The following is an 18,184-nucleotide window of genomic DNA, read 5'->3' as shown; positions in this document are numbered from 1 at the left end:
AAAAACAAGGTGTTCAAAGGAGGGGGGAGCCGAGATGGTTATGACACTTGTGGTGATGTCTCAAGCAACAAGCCTGATAAAGGTTAGAGTAACTTTATTGTAGAGAAAACATTACAACAGAACATTAACAGAACAGAAGTATACAATTACATTGGTTTATATTTTGTACATCACATTCGCACAAAACACACACACACATAAATGTTATAATATTCACAGTTTAAAAAAAGCAACCCACTTTAAAAATGGAAGCAATTGTCAATTTCACCTCATTTCGTAGCAGATTATCTTCACTGAGCAAGAGCTGTGATGAAACCATTATCTGGAGAGCACAGTCATAAGCTGGGACGGACATGATCTTGTGGAGAATGTAGAGCCTGCCATGAACTGACTCATTGTTTCGTTGCTAACAAGTTATTTGCAAAACACTGACACGGGTCTTCTTTTTTGCACCAGGAGTGACAACTTCTGGTTATGGACATAAAATGATAAAAACAAGGCACAACATTGTACAAATTTCTAGGCAGAGGTGGGGTTGGCGAGTGGAAACGGCAGTGAATTCTAGGCAAAGTGTTTTATTTGTGTGACGCAGAGAAAGAGCAGATTCTGACCATAGCTCCGTCTTGTGACTGCTTGCAACTCTGGTGTCATCCGGGGGCCTCTGGTTGTTAGGGTGGGGCCGGGTTCCCACTGAGTCAGAGAGCACATGGGTGACAGCATGTTGGGGTAAGGAGGTGAGTATGGAGGGGGAGTCAGCTTTCAGTTAGCATCGAGGCGCTGGATCAGGTTCTCCATGACGGTCCCTGAGAGCAGCACCAGATCCCGGTGCTTGATCCAGTCCTGTTCCCTCACGCCCCACACCGAGCCCTCCGGCTGGGAGAGTTGACACAATGAGAGGAAAATATTATGTGGAGAAACAGCAACAGTACACAAACTTCACAAGTTGATGAGAAGCTAAAGATATACATACAGGTAATAGGAAATACAAGCAAACATGATCAGTCTTCTACTTTATCATGTATCAGGAACAGCACAATGTAAACATCCCATCCCAATAATATCCAACCAAACAAACAAACAAACCTTTTCCTCGGAGTCGGAAAACACAAGGATCATGTCATCTTTTCCAAACAGCAGCAGCAGGTCATCTTCAGACTCCTGAGTCTCTAGGGCTCTGGCCTGGAAGCAAGATCCAAAACTCATCATTCATACTGGGGCATTAGGACCTCTGCATTCATACTGGGGCATTAGGACCACTGCATTCATACTGGGGCATTAGGACTACTGCTGCATTCTGGGGCATTAGGACCACTGCATTCATACTGGGGCATTAGGACCACTGCATTCATACTGGGGCATTAGGGCCACTGCATTCATACTGGGGCATTAGGACCACTGCATTCATACTGGGGCATTAGGACCACTGCATTCATACTGGGGCATTAGGGCCACTGCATTCATACTGGGGCATTAGGGCCACTGCATTCATACTGGGGCATTAGGGCCACTGCATTCATACTGGGGCATTAGGACCACTGCATTCATACTGGGGCATTAGGACCACTGCATTCATACTGGGGCATTAGGGCCACTGCATTCATACTGGGGCATTAGGACTAATGCTGCATTCATACTGGGGTATTAGGACTACTGCTGCAGTCATACTGGGGCATTAGAGCTACTGCTGCATTCATACTGGGGCATTAGGACTGCTGCTGCATTCATACTGGGGCATTAGAGCTACTGCTGCATTCATACTGGGGCATTAGGACTAATGCTGCATTCATACTGGGGTATTAGGACTACTGCTGCAGTCATACTGGGGCATTAGAGCTACTGCTGCATTCATACTGGGGCATTAGGACTGCTGCTGCATTCATACTGGGGCATTAGGACCAGTGCATAACTTAATCCAGACAACAAACGTGACTCAATTGGACGGTGCAGGGATGATTTGAGGGGCTCACCCTATAGAGAAAGCCAGGGGGGTTTGTGTCGTCTGAGTCCCTGGCTGAGAGTGGAGTTGAGACCACAGCTGTTTCACCCATCCTCTCCTTTGTTCCACTGTCTTCAGTGGCTACTGCCGTTTCTGCTGCTGCTGTAGGCTCTGTTACATCCATGTCTGGCCGCCGCTGCTGCTGCTGCTGCTGCTCCCCTCCCTCTCCCTCCTCCTTGTTGTTGTTGTTCCCACTGTTGGCTGCAGGAGTCTCCGGTGGGGCTGTGCTCTCAGAGGGGGTCAAGGAGAGGCGTGGCGTAGGGAGAGGTGGTCGCTTGGGCTTCTCTGTTCCTGGGGACTTTGGCGCTTCGCTTTCTTCCCGATCTGCCTGCGTGTCAGACACATCCATTGACCATTGCTTCATGCTTGAGCCAGCTTCCGATTGGGCCTCCGTGGTCTGGTGTCCGTTCTCATTGGCTGACGTCAGCATCCTGGCAACCTCACCCTCCGATGACATGGACAGTCTGTGGGTTGACGGTGTGTCGCTGTCGGTCAAGCTAACGGACTCCAAATCTGAGGCGCTGTCCCTGTGGCCCACCGTGTCCACAGAAGCCACATCCATGGTGACATTAGGTTCATGCGAAGAGCTCAACTTGTGCGGGTCGGATGGGGCAGAGCTGGAGGGGAAGGCCGTGTTGCAGGGGATGGGACCAGAAATTACCACGGATTTCCTCTTCTTAGACTTGGTGCTGCACAGGAAAAGAACCCATACCAAGAGGATGGTAGTTATATGCGCCATTGTGTACAAGAAAAGAACAAAAACAAGAAATGGTCAGTAAAAATAAGAAGGACGTAAACAAAGGGAAACACACAAACACATTTTTGGTATGTCAGACTGTCACTGTTTTAGTGCCTGGACATATTTTGGTACTGCTTTTACAGAATATGAACTGGTGTCATTTCACTTGGTCTTGACATAACAGAGAAATACTTAGCCTTCAAAACATTGCAAAATGACATGCGGTCATCAACCCAGATTATGTCATAACACAACCCTGTCGGCAGAACATCGGTTGACATCAAGGTTCACAAATACTGCCTGTATTGATTCTCGTTTCAATCAGCTTTCATAAACGTTTCTGTATGCTTGTAATGTATGTAACTGAACCTTTGCCAGACTGCAAGTTGTGTGATTTACCTGTTGAGTCCCTTAATAATGAAGGTACTGCCTGAGTGCTGAGTGTCCAGTTTCTTCATCACATTGTAGAGGTCATGATTCAGCTTAAACACGCGCACGCACACACACACACACACACACACACACACACACACACACACACACAGACCAAATATCATATTATTCTACCTCTATTGGAAGTTTTGATAATTTGTTTTTCAAGTTTTTTGTGTTTCAGCACTTCCAACAGATATAAGGATTTCCTAAAGGTACTACTAAACTGAGACCTACTGCACTCATCTCCTTATAGAACACATCCCTGAGGTTGGAGAGGTTCTGAAAGACGGTCACATAGCATCCAATTCGGCTGCAGACACAGAGGAGCACAATGGAAACACATCAGTGGACACAGGGACATCAGTGGCTGACACAGCACATACTAGGTGGGTACAATGGGTATTTGAAAAAAGTTTTCTGTTGGAAAGTCTTCAAGCGTTCCTTATTTCTGAATTATAAATGCCTAATAATCCAGTAAACAGTAAAATGAGTCAGATTTGGACAGCAAATAAGATCTGGTTTAGAAGTTGTGCAAAAGCCTGTCTACATTTGATATTTTACCACACAGCTGCTTTAGATGACTGTATACAGTACTTACCATTTTCTGATTTCCTTGCTAGCCACAAGTAACTTCAAATCCTTGTGTGCATTTAAACTCCCTAACACTCAATGCCCATACAAACACTGTTACGGTTCATTCAGGTGTAAAGATTTGAAATTGGATTTCTAAAACAGACTTGTAATTTGAAATTCATCCTGTAGGAGTTGAAATGTGTGTATGACTGGTCTATGTCGTTGCAATTATGCTGCGTTCACCTGTCACAGTGAACAAACTAACAATATATGTAGAGAGAAGAGCATCAAAGCAACAAGGATTCATTTGCTATGAAATCTAAACCATCAAAACAGCCCCACTTCACTGTGTTTTTGGAATGCTCGCTCTACCTTTGATGAAGCTGCGGTAGCTCTTCCCTCAACTCCTTGTTTATGTCCTCAAAGATGGTCTGTGCGGAATTAAAGTCTTCCTCTGCCTGTTGAGAGAGGGAGGGATGACAAGAGGCAGATCAAAGAAGAAAGAGGGAAAGGAACATGAGCGAGGAGTGATGAGTTACACAAATACACACGCACACACACACACACACACACACACACACACACACACACACACACACACACACACACACACACACACACACACACACACACACACACACACACACACAGACACACAGACAGACAGACACACAGTGTGTGGGGATTGATAGCTTCTACTACCCCACCTTGCCTATCTTTGCTTCATCTCTCTTCTTGGCACTCTGTAGCGTCTCCAGATTGTGACGGGCTGAATCGTAGTCCACCAGCTTCCTGCCTCGCTTGGCTACACGCTCCTGTGGAAAGGAAAGCACATCGCTCTCAACCAACGTGACAACCTAAAGAATTCTGTTGAGTTGAATGTCAATTGATTAGTCCTTCTACTGTAAAAGTGTAATAGATTGTAACAATAGTGAAGGCTTTGGCTCAGACAATAAAATGACTTCCAAGTGTGTTGTTTAGCCTATGCACGGAACCCACCAGTTCTGTTCAATGTTTTACTTCCTAGCAGAGGACTGACGAGGCTGGCATGACACGCAGGGGATTACCACTACTACGACAGTCCATTGAATATATAAAATGAGGCTTCGTATGTAGTTAACCATGTCAGACTTGAGTACATTTGACTGGATAGAGGGAGTGAAAAAAAATGGGCTTCAATAGAAAGAACACTTGTGCAGTATTTACGCAACAGTCTGTTGAGTCTGTGCGCTAAGGAATGCAGTGTTTATGCATTGACTCCTACGGCTGCAACCCACAAGCCACAACTGAACCAAACTGAAGGTGCCCGTCTTAACCGAAGTGCCGAACTTTGTTTTTCTGTGAGTGTGACAGGAAGTGATGTTGCAGGAGGGAGAGAGCCGAGCCACTGTGTTACACCCACTCTGACATCAGGGAACTGACTGCTGTAGTTCTCCATGGTGCGCATGATCTGGTCGTTCAGCTTCTCCTCATAGTCATTCCACAGCAGATCCTCACTCTAAAACAGAGAGACGGACGGAGTGACCAGAACACAATAAAAGAGAAAGAGATTGAATGAGCAGACTTACAGGGAGACTTCAAATAATGAGGCAGTGGCAATATTTATTCAGTATTCTACATTGATGTACACATGAAATGATAAGCCATGTGTATAGAAACTGAACACACACACACACACACACACACAGTCTTACCTCCATAATGGCAGGTATATCATCCTGTCCATCCCAGTCAGACTCATAGATACTCTGGAGTGTCTGGGAGAGCTTTTTAGATGTCTCATGCATTACTGAGGGAATTTACAAAGAGATACATCACACATGGCTTACTGGCAATACTTCTACCAACATTATTTTTGTAGTCAAAACAATGAGAGAAAATGTGAGAGAATATTACAGTAAACACAACTCCTACTAAACCCTAGAAGAACTAAAGGGCTGTGGCATTTATGCAATAGCACTTACAAGACAGATAGATAAAAATATCTAATAAAATAGGAAATAAGTATGGGCTCAAAGAAATGAGGATTGGGAACTGCCAGAGCTGGTCTTGGGTTGCCATACCCGTGGTCACGCACCTGATAAGTGCGGCTAAAACTGTGCACACCTGTGAAAGCTAAATTTGCCTTGCAATTGCGTACACTAAAACAGAAAGGGGACAGGAGACAAAGATAAACACTGAGGCTGCTTTTCCATGTTATGATAATAGCTTAACATTTACTGGAAAATGCCCACCCCATAGCAAAATTGCTCTAGTGTGGTTAATCTGATTTCAGATTGTGTGACATATTTCTACAGCAGCTTTTCTCTGGTTCTCCAGTAAGTGTGCTGTAAGCATTTGTATGGTCTGTATAGCTGGCACTGCAAAGCCAAAGAGCATTTGTACTGCATTCTGTGCCTGCGTGTGGTCAGAGTCAGGCTACACTTCCGCCTAGAACAACCGCCTTGTGGTTTCCTACTATGTTGCAAACATGCCGGGCCAATGAACAGTTTAGTGAATGCAATCATATCTCCTCTTAATCTTCCTATTCTACTGTACACTACGAGTAGAGTTGCCACACTGCTGACCAGTTCATAACATGGGTGGGCCTTCATCTTAAAGCAGTGCAGACAGTATTGCCCAACTCACTCACGCACACACACACACACACACACACACAGAGAACGTCCTGTGTTCTAATTATAGATGACATTCACTTCTTGATTTGTTTTTCCACAAAACGAGATCAGAAAGTGGACTCTTCCTGGCAGTCATTACTTTGCCATTTCTGATTCTAATCTTCTCAAATCGGTGCGTGGCCCTTGGTGGACTGAACACAAATCTGTTACACACTGCAAGGACTGGGTTGAAACTGTATCATCATGAGACACCCAACTCAGACCTTCAAACCTGCTGAATGCACGCATCACTGGAACAAAGGCACAGCTGTAGTGTAGCAATTTAGTAACCCAGTAAAAGCAACTGTACTTTGTAATTAGTTGTTAGAAAGACATCCAAGATATACAACACAGCACCAAAGCCCTGTACAAGTTGGTTACAAGGAAACCAAACAGTTTTGAATGAGAAGTGTACACTCTAGTAGTTTTAATTTGATTATGAAAACTAAATCTGCAGCCATGCTCACAAACTTGTGGGCTGCTTAGCAAATTGCAGGAATTGAGAAACAGTGAGTACCTTTGACAGCGCTGTAGTAGGCCTTGACATCTTTGAAAAGCCTTGCTCCGTCGGTCTGACAACAGATTGGGAGATGCAAAGAACACTTGAGAGAGAGTCCTACAGTTCACTAATGAAGACCGGCATAGGCGGTCCTCTACCTACATACTAAGAAACTGACTGTCCACTTAAACCAGCAGGTCACTGGTATTAAGAATAACTTATAAAACATAGGAATGAACAGTCACCCCATTGGCAACCAGCTACTGCGATGACTGATACCATCAACAAACACAGAGTGGCATACAGACGTACTGCAGCATGAGGATTTGTCACAATGTTTGACCAAGCAGCTATTCATCCACTACACATACACGCACAATGGGTGAACAATGACTCACTCCTTGTAACTTATTAGACTAATTGAATTGCATTCTCCTGTATTACTTCTGTATGGCTATTTCTTTATTAAATGTAATTTTCAAAAGACTGTCATTATATTGTTCAGACAGTGTTACTGAGTTTTTAAATGTAATTTGGTTCAGAGATTTGAACTTGTCAAGTGCAAAAGAATATGGCAACTTGGCCTACTATTGGACAACCACACTAAGTAGCTGTGGAAATTTAAAAAAAAGTGTCTGAGGGTGGAGTAACTTCCTGTGATAGCGCGAAGATACATGTGCATGTGTGTACACACAGACAACAAGTACATCTAATATGCTGAAATATCAATGAATAGAGCCAGAACAGTGTACAAACAGTGTACTGTCTGTCTACCTGAGCACTACACATTTGCAGCCAATTCTGTGGATATTTGAATACCTCTGGAGAGAAATCATGTGTATGGAAAGAATAAATGTATAAACGTATGAGTGTTTATAATAAAACATTAAAATGTTCCGTGTTCTTTACTATACTATGCCATGTTTTTAGATGACCAACAAATGTCAAGTGACAATGGATTTCATTACAATTACCACACTGATAACAAAGCTTTGATGAAGTAACTTTCTCTATCTCATAAAGACTTCAATACGGGATGCTGAGTTTAGGAGTGAGGCTAGTGATCAACACAGAGAAGGCTCATCATGTTAATGGCCTGGCTATTATCGTTATCATTTTGATAATGATGCCCCCTGCACCGTATTTACCAAACACAGGGGCTTTCTGGAGTCACACAGATTGGTTGTCATGCATTTGCCTTTTGCCTGACGTACACTACAAAGCCACGGTTCAGGTCCAGGGACTATGTGGGTGTTTTGCAGAGCCCAGTGTCATACCTGCTGTTTGGTAAGATTCAGAGAGCAATGTTCAAACTGTTCGTCTCTGGTCTCTATACTCTTCCCCAACTTCTGCATAACCTGTCACAGACACAAGACAAGCATCAGGCAACAAATACATAATTCATACATCACCACAAGACCTGTCCTTAAACACGTACACATACTTCAATCAACACAAACTCTCCCACATCATCAGTGTGTTACAGTGAACATTTTATACGGGGACATACTTTCAACAACCTTTAAGCTAAGCATAAACTGTTTAGCATAGCAGAGGCTGAAATACACTCCTCCATTGGGCAGCTGTCATTGGCCGGTGCACTGGTTCAGTTCACGTAGGTGTGCTGGAGAAAGACCACAGCCTGCATCCGTGTGTCAGATCCAAAACCAGGCCAAAAACAGAAAGCCACCAAGTAACAGTAGCTCAGGGTGAGGGGAAGTGAGCTGAGAGGCAGGAAGTGACTGGCTTTGTGTCCACACAGCTGCAATATGAATATGCTAAGCATTCACATCACTGACTGATGAAAATCAAGAGAGAATGATTTGTTCCTAACCAAAAAAAAGGAGTGCACTATCAAATTTAAACAAATTAACTATGTTTATATGTGAGCCTCTCAATGTGATGGCATCGCGTGGGTGTTGTCCCTCTGACACTAGGAGTGATATGCTCATGTTAATCTTGTCTCAAGAATCACCGTTTCTCAGAACGCCCAGCTCAGACCTTGAAGTGTATTTAACCAACAATAACTTTGCAGTCAAAATTCAACTCAAGTAAAATTGATGTACATCAAAACCTACTGTTCAGGATTATAACAAGATACATCATTTTCAGTCATGTTACATGTGTCCTCCCCACCCATCCCAACTGGTTAATCAACTTTCTGCTCATGTATAACACTCCTAGATCTTTGAATGCAGCCAAATACATACTTTAAGAACAGACAATCTTATCAAGGCTACCACAAACTGTTCTGATTCACGAATAAGCAAAAGTGTTTCGTCTAGAGAACAGTATGTTAAACATGCGATAAACCAAGAATCCAGACACGTTACCTTCTCCTGCGCTCTGCTGAATGTTCTCTGAACGCGTTTGGCAAATATGCCAGCTCCAGCTCCTAAATTGCCACTAAGATTGCCAGCCGCCTTATTCTCTGCCATCTTGTCTTCTCTAATATCACTTTCAACTCTCTTTCCGAGTTTCCTGCTGCAGATAGTTGTCCTCGGTCTTATGGCTTCCTTGAAATAAAAAAAAAGAGGGGCGGAGAAGAATCGGAGAAGGGTGTCTCTTAGCGGACTTGTACTCCGTTTCATACACTCTATTGTAGGCTACTGCATATTGCTGTAACAAATCATTGGTCTGTTTAAAGTGCTTTTCCTCTACACACCATATCTCTGAGAGTGGTAATCAGAAGTCTACACCGCAAGTTGACTTGGTTCAGTTCAGTCCCCCTCTTGTTTCTTGTCTGAGCGTGCACAAGCTTACTCACGTTAGGGATGTGTTAGGACAGGTAAAAAAAACACTACCCACAAAATTGCTTTTGCGTAAGTGAGAAGTCTAGCTGACGTGATGATGGCCAGATACAAATACTTCACTTGGCTGGAGTAGTTTGCTTACGAGAACATCCTAAATTAGACATATCGTGTTTAACTCACCTGTCAAATTAAGTTAGGTATCGATAGCTAAATTGGCTTAGGTTGATATCAAATGTTTGTTAGCTAGGTTGTGTAGCCTACGTTTCACACCTCAACCCTGCCTGGGGTTCATTTATCGTTTGAGGTCAGCACAGCTGATACCTGTTCAGTTAAGAGAAGTGGTGCAGGTTTTTCTTTTTTATAATATGAAGACTCACAAATAGCTAATGTCAACTATCGCACGTTAGCAATTTACGAACAATTTGATATTTACATTTCAATGCATTAAACTGAGACCAGCCATATATCTTTTTGTCATTTCTTGGCATGTTGCAAGGTCATGATGAGCACGTTGTTGCTTTCTGAGCGTTAACGTTGCAGCTAATGTTAGGATGTCAGCGATAGCATATGTTAGATATGACAGGGCTAGGTCACTGACTAGCGATAGATTCCGTTAATTTCATAGCTATCGCTAGCATGGTTGTCCTACAACTACTCTGATGCAGTTCCACTAAAACCCAAAGGAAAACTCGACACGTGTGTTGACTGTTTTTGGTCAAGCATATGTCAAGTAGACATGTATTACTCACTTTGGTAAATGCTCCCACCCAGCGGTAGTGTAGTAGTAGTGAAACGCTGGTTAAGTTTTCAAGAACATGCTAAAAACTCAAATATTCCATTCAAATCAAAACGTGACATAGGGCTCGAGCTCAGTCAGATGTATAGAATTGTATTGTAATTTATGGTTAGACCACGGCTGACTAGTGGTCAGTTTAGCGTAACAATCATGTATTTTATGATAAAAGCATAAACTTTGGTGTTATTATCAGATTTAGAAAGGGAGGTGCTTCAAATAGGGCCCCCAAGCACCATGTGAAATTGTATCCCATAACAGGTTATATAAATAGGCTAATAACATAAGTATATATCTAAACACATTCTAAATCAAAATTAAACAAATTATCGTGGCATACATTGATGATAAGTTGCATCAACTCTTTGGTCCGGAGTCTGATGGTCCGATGGGCTTTCCCAAACGAGGCCTACCACTTTCCTAAACTCTGGGGAGGGGGATGAGGCCCTCTAAGGCCCAAGTTCATGTTGAGGAGGATGGTTCGAATGGCAAAAGAATCTCCAAGGATCTTAGCTGGAGAATTGCAGAGGTAAGTTGAGTCTTGGGGTCAGAAAGTCTCCAAAACTACCATCAAGCAGAAAAAAGCCTCTGCTGTCAATCAGCAACAAACTCAAGCGCCTACAGTTTGCCAAATGTTACTGGGACTTTCAATGGGACTGGATTATATGGTCAGATGAGACCAAAATAGAGCTTTTTGGCAACAAACATCAACGGTGGGTTTGGCGTAGACAGCGAGATAGCCATAAAGAAAGGCACCTCATACCCACTGTGAAGTATGGTGGTGGATCTTTGATGTTGTGGGGCTGCTTTTCTTCCAAAGGCCCTGGACATCTTGTTAGGATACATGGTATCATGGACTCCATCAAATACCAGCAGATATTAAATGAAAACCTAACAGCCTCTGCCAGGAAGCTTAAAATGGGCCGTGGTTGGACCTTCCAGCAGGACAATGATCCGAAGCACACCTCAAAATCTACACAAAAATGGTTCACTGACCGCAGTATAAACCCCGACCTAAACCCCATTGAAAATCTGAGAGTCCCCAAGCGTTGACCTCGGAATCTGAAGGATCTGGAGCTGTTATCTTGGCAAATGGAGGCTGCAAAAAATATTAAATGAAGGGGTGCTGATAATTGTGGCACACATATTTTTGAGAAAAATATTTGTTTCATGATAAGAATGTAATGTTTCTTTCAATTATGTTACTTCAACTAAGGGTTAGATTTTTGTGAATATTTTGAATGAAAGATCATGAGGATAAACAATACAGACATTTTTTTTAAACCAATAATTCTGGAGGGCACTGTATGTGAAGTGCCTCCATTTAAAAATCTAATTAGAACCTTTTCTGCTAAATTTGATGCTTTTATCATAAAATGCACAATGGTTATGAACTTTTAATTTGAACTACCCCACTAGAAGTCTGATATAGAAGAAGTAGGCCTTAACATTAACACAAGTCGTTTAACCTGATGTCACTATTCTGACCCATTATAGATTTATATCTATCTATTTACTTAATTTAGCAAGATGATTATTTTGATGTGAAATTGGCTTGCTAATTAGTCAGTCAGATTTGAAGTCAACTTAGAACAAAATAGAAATGCCTACTACATTGGACGCCTACTTCACAAGTTTTTTTCTCACGTGTTGTGAAATGTAATTTACGGCATAATGCAAAAATGAATATGCCATGATATATGTCTCTTAACAAAATTGAGTCTCTTGGTTTTTGTAACTAGTCAGTTTTCTCAGAAAGATCCAACTGTGTGTATTATGTTGCTTAGCCATTTAGTATTATAGTTCCATACAGGCATACTGCTGAAAACACACTCACACACTCACACACACACATACACACACACACACACACACACACACACACACACACACACACACACACACACACACACACACACACACACACACACACACACACACACACAAAGGGCAGAGGATGGAACATTCATATTTTGTTCAGGTAGTCAAGCCACCTGCTTTTATGTATAAATAATAAATGTCTCACTCTCACTATTTCAATGCATTTGAGTTTGTATGCATTCATTTGAAAGCCTTGTCAGCCTTGTCATACACCTTATTACATAAGTATTATTACATAAGGCGTATGTTAAACTTAAGCTCTGAGATGATATCATATGAGCGAACCCCTCCCTCTCTAGTATGTGCACACACACACACATACACCCTAAATTTGTGTGCATTACACATTTAAATAATGTTCTTTTCTATTTGTTTTCTGTTTGAACTGCCAAAGTAGTCAACTGTAATGCATAATAATATAAAAAATGATGTGAAAAAAACGCAAACATGGTCTGCCATAATCTGCCTTCTGTCTACCAGGACACTGCAACAATGATTCAAAGAGTATAATATATAATTTAATAAACAATGATGACAGATCATTTGAGGGAAATAAATCACTATATGTAACTATCTTTTATTTTATTTTATTATGTATTTATTTGGAAACAGTGCGTTCTCAGCAGCAGGGATAAATTTGGACTTGTGTTATATAAGAGCTGTATTATATAATGATCTTGTCATGCTCCTATCCTGGTGATTTCATGTTGACAGGGACACATATTGACTGATCCTTCAATTTAAGATGAGCCTATGACATATTATACATACATAGAAGTTCGAACACCTATTACGCAGTTTTTACAAAATATTCAAGAACATCAATAGATTATTTTTGGAGTGTCCCTTCATTGGCCACTAGATGGAAGCATTTAAGTTATATTTTCAGCGGACTGTAGTCTTCATATGGTTGTTCTTTTGAAGTTTCCATCATAATGACAACATATTCAGCTTATCATCTGCTGTTTATCATGGTCTAAAAACTCTAAATTAAATTATAATTGTTTGTAGCATGCACATCTAATCATTGTCCATTAATTCTGGTGGACCAAATTAGAAGTGCCTCAACTTTGTTACCTGCTGCCCAGCTATACTTGTAAACACAGAGAGAGAGAGAGAGAGAGAGGGAAAGAGAGAGAGAGAGAGAGAGAGAGAGAGAGAGAGAGAGAGAGAGAGAGAGAGAGAGATGGTCATAACCCATGTGTCACTCGTGAACCCTGTGTAACTGTGACAATAGATAATTAACTGTGATAATTTCAGATTAAAACAGAAGTAACTACCTACTCAAATGTAATCATGGAAATGTGTCCATTCTAATCACCAAGTGTTTGCAACAGAATGTTGACAACAATGCATTTAAGCTCAGAATGAATCATGAATTATGGCATGAAACAAACTAACTAGTTTAAGAATTAATTTCACATTGAATGTATAACCTAGATCTATGTCAGTAATTATGGCTTTTATCTTTAGCATTTCTTTGAAGGTGCATCTGACGTGTAATGCAACTAGCCGTAGCAGAACACAACAGATTTGACCTAATAGATTGTCATCCTTAGGAGGTGTCCATGACATTAGCTGGTTTGTTAAAGCCCTTTAAGTCAGCCTTGACGAAGACCTAACCTTTGCTTCTTTCCCTGTACTGACGCACTGGCCATCCATTTAAAGTGACCTAATTCCACTCAGGAAACATTTGTGACGCAGCAAGACCAAGGCCATTTCAGAGCGTTCTTCAGCAGGGACGAACATTAAGCGCAGCACTACAAGCGAAGCAGAAGAGCACAAATATCCATATCTGGTAACTGACCCAGTCTATATGTTACTTTGGCAAAGCACTGTTTACAATATGTATACTATGTATGCCAAATGAGGTAACTCAACCAAACCCCATATAGAACTTATATCCTCTAGCTGGGTTTAAAGTTTAATGAATTTATGGTCATTATTTTACATAACTAAATTAAGTTACATCTTAAAGCTGTGAGATACTGTGAGATCAATGAGATACTGTCATGTATGTAGGAGTAGGAAAGTGTAACAATGAAGCACAACATTTCAGATGAGGCTAATTTATGGCAAGCCCTTTCTTTGGTCTATTTATAACTGCAGCAGAAAGTACATTTGCCAATTCACCCTCTGGTTAATCCACCCCAGGTCAAACGCTGCACTCCTAATGGAGATTAAACATGGATAGCCACAGCCTATAGGGGCTGTTAAATCGAGAGCAGGAGTCTGTATGGGGCTTTCCTGGTAACACAATGGCATGTGGTCATTGGGTCCATATGCTGCAAGTTGTTTTCATTCACTGAAAGAGACAGTGGATGTTATGACATGAGTCTAATGAGATACATAATACTGTCTCTTCATGGTATGTCATGGTGATTGCTTCAGAGCTCAAGGCTATTTCAGCCTGGTTGAAATCCAGGTTAAACATCAGGAAGTAGTTTTGTCTCTACGCTTCCTCATTCTGACTCCAGTTAAGACTTAACAACAGCGCCACCTAGGTTGACACACAGTTCATCTTCTGGGCTTGTACTCACACCATTATTCTTGTTTGAAGTGGAACTATGATCAAAGTTTCTTAATTCGTATTTTTGTCAAGATAACTAGACATTTCACATTTGTAACAGGTCAGATACTTCATCAGAGTTTACAGAGAGCGCATGACAACAATGGTACAATTTTCTCCAAACAAATCAGGGAGGATAATAAGCAAGTTATGTCATTCATTTATTTTGGAACAGCTGCTAACAAAACTACCTGATTGACAAATGTGCTTTGTGTCCTTGGCAGTCATTGTGATTGTTGCTGCCAGAGGTGACTGTTTTGCTTTGGGAATTTTCAAATATTGTAATTTTGATAATAATATTTTGATAGTAAAAAGCAACCGCAAATAATGCAGAAATATTGTGGCAATAAGAGATAATTGCAGTTGCAACTGTGGGAAACCCTTGAATTTGTGTGATATAGCAAAATCACAAGATCACAAAATCCTGGAGGGACAGCCTTGGTGTCCATTTCACATTGATTTCATTCTCTGCATGGCAGGTCCTCTATCCAGCACTGCTAAAAATGAACATAAAGCACATTAGACCACTCTCTTGTTGGGATTTGGAATCAGATTGGTTGACTTAAGCGAGCACATACTAATATGGAACAATTATTGACAATAAAGCTACTTTGACTTTGAGTGAAGATTCTTTGAAACAGATCATTGTAATGTATACATTGTTCATTCACCTATCAAACCAGTCTGAGCTAAAAACCATTCCTCTCCATAACTGTTTGGTGCGAGCTATATATCTGTAGCACCATTACAGGAAGTAGATCCCAGCACGAACCCCCCAGCAAACCTGATTAGTCTGGTGAGATTAGGATTGAACTGGTTGTAGTGACCCTGACAGAACAGAGAAGCGGAAACAGTAGTTCAGCCAAACAATAGAACAAGGAGTAGAGTAGGACGTCAATATCCCAGACTCAACATACAATAGCAGGCTTGTCAGGCATCTGTCAAAACATGACACCAGACAAAGGAGTATTATTGCCCCTAGTGGGGTCAGGCTTAATGGTCCCCTGTGTGGGGTTTGTGCACCAGAATGAGGTATTATGCAAACCGGGCCAACACATGTCAATATTTTTGTTCTGGTATGTTTTTCTTTACTTGTGCTGATATCCATACAGTTTACAGAATGAGTTTAGGTACAGTTCGCTGATTCTGTCAATTATCTGCCTAAATGTGTCAGTCACATCAATAGGGAGCAAGAGTTAAAATTACGGAGGGAAGAATCATCCACATTCTTTCACTTCCTGTTTAACCCCAGAACGAAATCTAAATGTCTCTACTGGGAGGCATGAAAAGATTGCAGTACAGGCAAGATAGCAAAGGAACTTGTAATTGTGTGTCAAATTAGGATTATTAGGGTGAACTAGCATTCATTTGTTCAGGTGTCTACAGGAGCACTGGCTAAAATTGGGCTCTCAGTACTGTATGTGTATTCAGTTTCAATGTAAACATACAATGAACTGTCTGTTGAGGGGAAAACACCTACTAAGTGAGTTTGCAGTCATATCCTGAGAACAGAAGAAATGGTGCATTGACATAGATGCCTAATCTACCCAACTCATACATCTTTGCCTATGTGTGTGTTCTTTACCAGATGTTTACACGTGCAAAACTCACTCCTTATCTGAGCCTTATTTTCACTAATTGTATTATTGGGTCTGTATTCACAGGGGGACTTGTTTGCCCGGGCATGTAGAGCAAGAGGCCGTCATTTGGGAGTAGTTAACTGCAACACTGCGTGTGCTGTACGTATGCTGAAACCTAGGGGATAGGACGAGGCCCCATTCTACTCCAGAACCTTCTATTGTCTCAGATCAAATATACTCCCCCACAACAAAACTGCAGCTCAATTACTCTTCAATCAATTACAAAACACCATGCTTGGTCATGTTTATGTTTTAATGTATGTAAGTCACTAGAGTGTAACAAAAGCATTTAAAAAAAAGGATTATGACCTTGCATGCACACAAAACTAAAATCCTCCATTGTAAATCCATCTGTTTTTGAGCTACATATAGGTCTATACATTCATAATGAGTGGGGTCAACGGGTGCACACTTCCAGTCTTCCCCACACTGCCGCTGATGATGTAACCGACCAGATGACTGACCTCCATTGCAGATCTGCGTTTTACATCGTTCCTTGGGGTCAGGGAGTACAAGGCTTACCCATCCCCCACCCTCACACACACACACACACACACACACACACACACACACATATAGCGCATGCACACATCCCCGCCCCCTGCACCAAAGCACATACCATTGCCATACATTCAACTCAGTCTGGCTCAGTCTGGCTCAGTCTGGTCTCAGCGGGTTTCTACGAACGTTTGGCTGCCGTTTACTTTGCCTTGTTCCATCCCCCAAGAAGGCCTCTATTAGTCACCCTGGAAGCAGAGCTTTTGTTTGCATTGTAAGAGGACATTACAGTGTGTTTGGAGGAGATGCCCATGCTAACAAAACTAATCTTGTTTGGTAACTGGGGGGTATAATCGTCATTTGCTATATAAGATTCACAGGCAATCCAAGTGCTCTAAGTAAAGCTCTAAGTAAAGCTCTAGAAAATTACCTTGTTCCTATGTACACACAAAGTGTCACATGCACATGACACCTGGGCTTTAAAAAGCCCTACCCAGCCCCAGGTTTTCACAGCTCAGTGTTGTCTCCACCTCCCCGCAAACACACAAACATACATACATACATTACACAAACCCGTCTGAAGAAGCTGTTACGTGACAACAGTACAGCATGGCTGAGGTGTTAAACTTTATATATGCAACACCAAACTGAACATTACATAAACTGAGGATCATCATGACAGTGTAGTGCCATAAGGGTCACATTTCACAGGATTACACATGAAGTGACCGCAATTGTTTGGTAAGGAGGACTCCTGAGGTTAACAAGTGTGTAGGACACTGAAGCATGTGGTTTCACGGGTGACCATTACTTTCACTGGTGACCTCTCCATGGATGAGTGGGGTGGGGGAACACTTGCTTCTACCCACTGAAGTAACTACTTGCAAATCACAAGTATTTGTTTCCTGGTCTTCTTGTATTTGAAACGTCATTACCTGCCACTCCCGCAAACCCTGACATGCAGGCTTTTTTTTACTTTACTCATGAGTGAGGAACATAATGTTCCATTCTGTAATAGCTGGCTTGTGATTAAGCAAAACACAGGTTCCCTGCGGCTAGCTGTCTTGTTTTGAAAAGGGATGATCCTGTCCAAGCCAATAACCATGACATGCCAACTTACACTACCGCGGTACCGGGCCAAACAAAACAAC

At 41.8% G+C, this 18,184-nt stretch overlaps 1 protein-coding gene across 1 annotated transcript; it reads right to left on the bottom strand.

Moving 5' to 3' along the window:
- Nucleotides 1-97: 97 nt before the first annotated feature.
- On the bottom strand, nt 98-9,923 carry bin2b (bridging integrator 2b). The gene is made up of 13 exons (XM_012824857.3): nt 9,565-9,923; nt 9,233-9,415; nt 8,177-8,257; nt 6,918-6,972; nt 5,438-5,532; nt 5,146-5,241; nt 4,451-4,558; nt 4,116-4,201; nt 3,405-3,480; nt 3,135-3,217; nt 1,968-2,685; nt 1,084-1,179; nt 98-873 (listed from the first exon to the last, which is right to left on the bottom strand). The coding sequence occupies exons 1-13, from the start codon at nt 9,565-9,567 to the stop codon at nt 760-762; spliced, it is 1,794 nt and encodes a 597-aa protein (XP_012680311.2). The 5' UTR covers nt 9,568-9,923; the 3' UTR covers nt 98-759.
- Between the last annotated feature and the right edge of the window lie 8,261 nt (nt 9,924-18,184).

This window comes from Clupea harengus, chromosome 5, assembly GCF_900700415.2.
Source record: "Clupea harengus chromosome 5, Ch_v2.0.2, whole genome shotgun sequence".
NCBI classification, from domain to species: domain Eukaryota; kingdom Metazoa; phylum Chordata; class Actinopteri; order Clupeiformes; family Clupeidae; genus Clupea; species Clupea harengus.
The sequence above is the reverse complement of the archived record's forward strand: the minus strand, read 5'-3'. Positions and strand labels throughout refer to the sequence as shown.